Genomic DNA, 6,189 nt, shown 5'->3' on the forward strand with positions numbered 1-6,189 from the left:
GGAAGGAGGAAGGGAAGGAGGAAGGGAAGGGAAGGGAAGGGAAGGGAAGGGAAGGGAAGGGAAGGGAAGGGAAGGGAAGGGGGAAAGAAGGGAAGGAGGAAGGGAAGGAGGAAGGGAAACTATAAGGGGAGCAAAAGTTAACATTGATTAAATGAAGCTGGGAACATGGGTGAGCTATAATATTTCATGTTCTTTGTATTTTATAACATTTCATAAATGTAAAAAGACAAAAGGGGAAACACATTTCACCTGAAGTTTTTTCACAAAGGCCAGGCAAGAAAGCCCTGCCAGCAGGAGGCCGCTGCAGAGCGGCCCTGGCCAGCCCTGGCCATCCGCAGGGCCCTGCTGGGTCCAGGCACTCAGGCTTCCCCCAAGCCTGCACAAGTCCGTCCCGCGCCCCACCCCCCCCCCGGCCTCACCACAGCCACGTGGAGCTGCTACCTCAGCAAAGGGGCTGCTCTGAACCTTCATTCTTTGCTTTAAAAGGAAAAATGCCCCAAGACAGGCACAGCTTACTCAGGTAGCAAACAGAGGTACCCAGCATGTGACCTGCTGGTGCTGATTGTGAAAATACTATTGCTGATTGTGAAACTGAGGCCACGAGAATTTGGAGGCTAGCAGGTCCAAAGGCTGCGCCTCTAGCAGCTGTCAAGATTGTGCTGTTTTACACATTGTTTTAAATAAAAGAGAAATAATAAAGGTCAATGTTTCCCAAAAGCCCTGAAGAGATACTGATGCTGACCCTTACAAGAGAAAGGGTAGAAAAACTTGGCAGGACCTTGCTAATGGGACACAAGGACACAGGATGTAACTTGTTGATAAATAAATTAGAATCAGAATAAAAATTAGGATAAAATTAACTGCATTTAAAAAAAAACCCAAAAAACAAAACAGGGGCACCTGGGTGGCTCAGTCACTTACTTGAGCATCCAACCCTTGATTTCAGCTCAGGTCATAATCTTACAGTTGGTGGGTTCAAGCCCCGGAGCCTGCTTGGAAATCTGTCTGCCTGTCTCTCTGCCCCTCCCCACTCACATGCTCTCTCCCCCTCTCGCTCTCAAAAATAAAATAAACATTAAAAGAAAAAAAATAGAAAGATCAAAAGATACCTTTTAAAGCTTTCAAGTACAAAATCACGGCTTAGATATTTTAACCATGTGACCCACTTGGCGTTAGCCAGCCCCCAAATCACCTTCACAACAGGAGCTGAACCCCCGAGGGTGGCATGTACTCACTGTTGAGAAAGAGCCTTCACCAAGAATTTTCCCAAATTTGAAGTCTTCGGGCCGTTTCTTCCGAGGCTGTGGCGGTGGCTGTGTGGTGTGCTGCAGCGAGTTGGCGCTCGATCGGGACTCAGCCGCGGTGCTGTCCATGGTGGAGCCCTGTCTGCTACCACCACTGGGAATGCCAGGGGCCGAGCCGGACTCAGTCTGGGTCCTCACCATTGATGGGGACGGGCAAGAACATAACACCACGCTGGACTGAATAGGAACGGTGTCATACTGGTGGACACAGGAAAAAATGGTAAGGCTCCAAGCAGCTCACTTTTTCTAAACACGTGAAGCGACGCGCTGACGTTGTTGAAACACAAATACCGCCAAGTACAGGATAAGCCATCTGAATTCGGCCGCAGGGTTCAGGCCACTGCCCTCCTCTCCCAAGGCCCTTCCCTGCTTAGATCCCAGCCCCCACTCTTGACCTGCATGCCCACCAACCCCACCATCCAGCACCTGTCCACCATCATCCCCCTCCCTCAGGGTGGAGTGAATGTCGAACGACCCCCCCCCACACACACACCACTGAAGCCAGTTGGCCTTCCCATCACTGCCAAGCCTAAACAACACCTGCAGCCAACCCATCCACAGAGGAAGTCAGTCCAAATTCTCTGACCACAGTGTCCCCATCCCAGAATTCCCTGCCTACTCACCCACCCGCACCTCATACAAGGCTGCATACACAGAAGGCATTCAATTAGGACTTGAACAAATAGACAGCTTTAACACTGCATCCCTCACAAATGAATAGAATTTTAACCTAGCAGTCCTAGGACATGGAAGCATAACCTCGTGGAAAGAAGAGTCCAAGAACCGTCAACTACAAAAAAAATTTACAGTTGATAAAAATAAATATATAAGCTTCTCAAAAATACAGAAGTTGAATAATTGGTTAACAATTTGGAAAATATCTGGGGCACCTCAGTGGCTCAGTTCACTGAGTGTCCAACTCTTGATTTCAGCTCAGGTCATGATCCCAGGGTTCATAGGATCGAGCCCTGTATCAGGCTCTGCACTGGCAGCATTGAGCCTGCTTGAGATTCTCTGTCTCCCTCTCTTTTCTGCCCCTTCCCTGCTCGCTCTCCTGCTCTCTCTCTCAAAAATAAATAAACATTAAAAAACAAAACACAATTTGGAAAATATCTTATTTTGAGCCCAATTGCACACCCCACACCAAACTTACCTCCAAACCAGTTAAAGTGTTCTGTTTTTAAATTATCTAAACAAATTCAAAAATTTAACAGATTTTAAAAATTATTCAACGTCAGGGCTCCTGGATGGTTAAGTGATGGAATCCGTTAAGTGACAGATTTCGGCTCAGGTCATGATCTCTAGGTTCGTGAGTTCGAGCCCCACATTGAGCTGTGCTGACAGCTCAGAGACTGGAGCTTGCTTCAGATTCTGTGTCTCTCCCTCTCTCTGCCTCTCCCATGGTCACGCTCTGTCTCTGTCTCTCAATAATAAATAAACGTTAAAATTTTTTTAAAAAATTATTCAATGCAGTCCCTATTAAAATAGTAGGTGGCTTCCTTGCAGAAATTGACAAGCTGATCCTAAAATTCATATGGCAATTCAAGGAACCCAGAATACCTAAACAATCTCAAAAAAGGAACAATGCTAGATGACCACCTCACACCACCTGATTTCAAAGCTTACTACAAAGCTACAGTAATCAAGGCAGCGTGGTCCTGGCACAGGACAGACAGAGATGGATGGGATGGAGTTCAGAAGATGCCTAGACATCTACAGCCCAGTGATCTTCAACAAGGGTGCCAAGACCCTTCAGTGGGGAAGTACAGACTTTTCAACAAACGGTGCTGGGACATAAGCATAGCCACATACAAAAAGAATGAAGCTGAATGTCTTTCTTATATCATATACGAAATTAACTCAGATGTGCCAAAGATCTACATATAAGAACTGAAAGTATAGAACTCTTATTAGAAGACATACCAGTAAACCTTCCTGACCTTGGCAGTGGTTTCTTAGATATGTGACCAAAAGCACAAGCAACAATAGCAACAAAAGCAGATCAAAGAGACTTCATCAAAATTAAAAACTTTTGTGCTTCAAAAGCACCATCAAGAAAGTGAAAAGACAACTCATAGAATGGAAGGAAATATTTGCAAATCATGTATCTGGTAGGGGCTTGTATCCAAACTACATAAAGAACTCCTACGACTCGATTAAAACCAAGCGCGCGCGCACACACACACACACACACACACACACACACACAGTTAACAGATAAGGGATCCAAATAACATTTCTCCAGAAAGATATACAAATGGCCAATAAGCACATGAAAAGATGCTCACCATCATTAGTGATTACGGAAATGCAAATCAAAGACAGAGTGAGATTCCTCTTCATACCCACTAGGGTGGCTAGAATTAAAAAGATCAGAACAAATGTTGGTGAGGATGTGGAGAAATTGGGACCCTCACACACTGCTATTGGGAATAGAAAACGGTGCAGAGAGAAATCTGGCAGACAGTTTGACAGTTCCTCAAAAGGAAACAGGAGCCATATAACCAAGCAATTCCACTCCTAGGCGTGTACTCGAGAGAAATGGAAACTTATGTCCACACAAAACTTGAACAAAAATGTTCACAGCAGCATGATTCTTAACAACCAAAGGTGAAAACAACCCAGATGTTCACCAATGGATAAATGGATGAACAAAATGTAGTCTAGCCATAAAACAGAGTACTGGGGCTTCTGGGTAGCTCAGTTGGTTAAGCATCCGACTTCGGCTCAGGTCATCATCTCATGGTTCATGAGTTTGAGCCACAAGATGGGCTCTGCACTGACAGTGCAGAGCCTACTTGGAATTTTCTCTCTCCCTCTCCTTCTGTCCCTCCCCTGCTCATGCGTGCTCTCTCTCTAATAAATAAACTTTTTATTTTTTTTATTTTTTATTTTTTTTTCAACGTTTATTTATTTTTGGGACAGAGAGAGACAGAGCATGAACGGGGGAGGGGCAGAGAGAGAGGGAGACACAGAATCGGAAACAGGCTCCAGGCTCTGAGCCATCAGCCCAGAGCCCGACGCGGGGCTCGAACTCACGGACCGCGAGATCGTGACCTGGCTGAAGTCGGACGCTCAACCGACTGCGCCACCCAGGTGCCCCAATAAACTTTTTAAAAAACACAGAGTATTATTCAGTCATAAAGAGAAAGAGCTGACACATGCTACAACATAAATGAACATAAAAACCATGATGCCAAGTGAAAAAGGCCAGACACAGAAGGCCACATACTATGGGATTCCATTTCCATGAAATGTCCAGAACGGGCATATACATAGACAGAAAGCAGATAAGTGGTCGTCAGGGATGGTGGGGCGGGGCGGGGGGGGGGGGGGGGCAACAGAGAGGGGCTGCTAAAGGCTCTGTGACAAAAACATTCTGGAACTAGGGGCGCCTGGGTGGTTCAGTTGGTTGGGCAACCAACTTCAGTTCAGGTCATGATCTTGCAGTTTGTGAGTTCGAGCTCCGCATCGGGCTCTGTGCTGATGGCTTCGGATTCTGTGTCTCCCCCTCTCACTCTGCCCTCTCCCCTGCTCATGCTCTGTGTCTCTCTATCTCTCAATAATAAATAAACGTTAAAAAAAAAACAAAACCCAAACATTCTGGAACTAGATAGTGATGATGGCTGTATAACCTTGTGAATACACTAAAACCCACTGAATTACTTAAAAAGGTGATTGTATGGTATATGAATTATATCTCAATAAGTTGTTAAAAACAGTGGTATTACAGGGGCGCCTGGGTGGCTCAGTCGGTTAAACATCAGACTTCAGCTCAGGTCATGATCTCGCAGTCTGTGAGTTCAAGCCCCGCGTCGGGGTCTGTGCTGACAGCTCGGAGCTTGGAACCTGCTTTGGATTCTGTGTCTTCTTCTCTCTCTGCTCTACTCCCCCACTCATGCTCTATCTCTGTCTCTCAAAAATAAATAAACGTTAAAAAAAAATTTTTAAGCAGTTGTATTACATATGACTGCATTAATTTATACACAAGAACTCATTCAAATCTATTAATCATCAAGACTTTAAGAAACCAAGAAAACTCAAGGAACCAAGAGATGTAAATACATGTAGTATTCAAAGACAAATGAAAGCAACCAAAGATAGCACTGTATGTTTTTAATTAGGGAAGAGGTTGGAAGATGAAAAAACAGATAATAACAATGATTAAATATATTTACAACACACACAAACACAAAGTGCTGGCCAGGCCAGGCCAAAACAAGAGCACTCCTGTAACTGCAGCTGGCACTAGTAAGCCCATGATGAGGTTATAATGCTTTTGGAAAGCAATTTGGTAATCCACCAAGAAAGCAATGACAGAACACTTGTCGATGAGATACAAAGAAATACTAAGGAGAAGGGAGTAAAAATAGTTAAAAACTTAGGTAGGCATTACTAAAGGATTAGAGAGTTTCAGAAAAACAACCAAGTTTACCCACAACCATAAAAAGAATTCTCTTTCTCTGGCTCTAAAGTGTTCTAGCAGTGACATCATTAGCCTCTCCACCACCAGACTGTTGCAGAATACCACAAAACAAACCCAGAGCACCCAGATTTATTTCTAGTAGTACTCCCCGTTAAAAGACCTCAGGACAGCACTTAACTCCATATCTTAGAACAGAAAAAAGAGAATCAATCAATATGGTACTGGAATCTGGGGCGCCTGGGTGGCTCAGTCGGTTAAGCGTCCGACTTTGGCTCAGGTCATGGTCTCGTGGTTTCTGAGTTCAAGCCCCGCGTCGGGCTCTGTGCTGACAGCTCAGAGACTGCAGCCTGCTTCAGATTCTGTGTCTCGCTCTCTCTCTCTGCCCCTGCCCTGCTTGTGCTGTCTCAAAAATAAATAAATAAATAAATAAATAAATAAATAAATAAATAAATAAATAAA

At 44.6% G+C, this 6,189-nt stretch overlaps 1 protein-coding gene across 7 annotated transcripts in view; it reads right to left on the reverse strand.

Moving 5' to 3' along the window:
- The window catches only part of PDPK1 (3-phosphoinositide dependent protein kinase 1), an 86,271-nt gene that overhangs the window by 46,165 nt on the left and 33,917 nt on the right, over positions 1-6,189 (reverse strand). For 5 of the 7 annotated variants that reach the window (XM_040459347.1, XM_040459346.1, XM_040459345.1 and 2 more), the window contains one exon: positions 1,236-1,502. In XM_040459347.1, coding sequence (XP_040315281.1) covers positions 1,236-1,445 — 210 coding nt within the window. In that variant the 5' untranslated portion in view covers positions 1,446-1,502. Of the gene's footprint in view, positions 1-1,235; positions 1,503-3,592; positions 3,880-4,536; positions 4,597-6,189 lie in introns of those variants that run through there. The other 2 variants (XM_040459343.1, XM_040459344.1) reach the window with 2 other exon arrangements.

The sequence above is a fragment of the Herpailurus yagouaroundi genome, unplaced genomic scaffold, assembly GCF_014898765.1.
Source record: "Herpailurus yagouaroundi ecotype Mexico unplaced genomic scaffold, PumYag 222, whole genome shotgun sequence".
Lineage (NCBI taxonomy): Eukaryota > Metazoa > Chordata > Mammalia > Carnivora > Felidae > Herpailurus > Herpailurus yagouaroundi.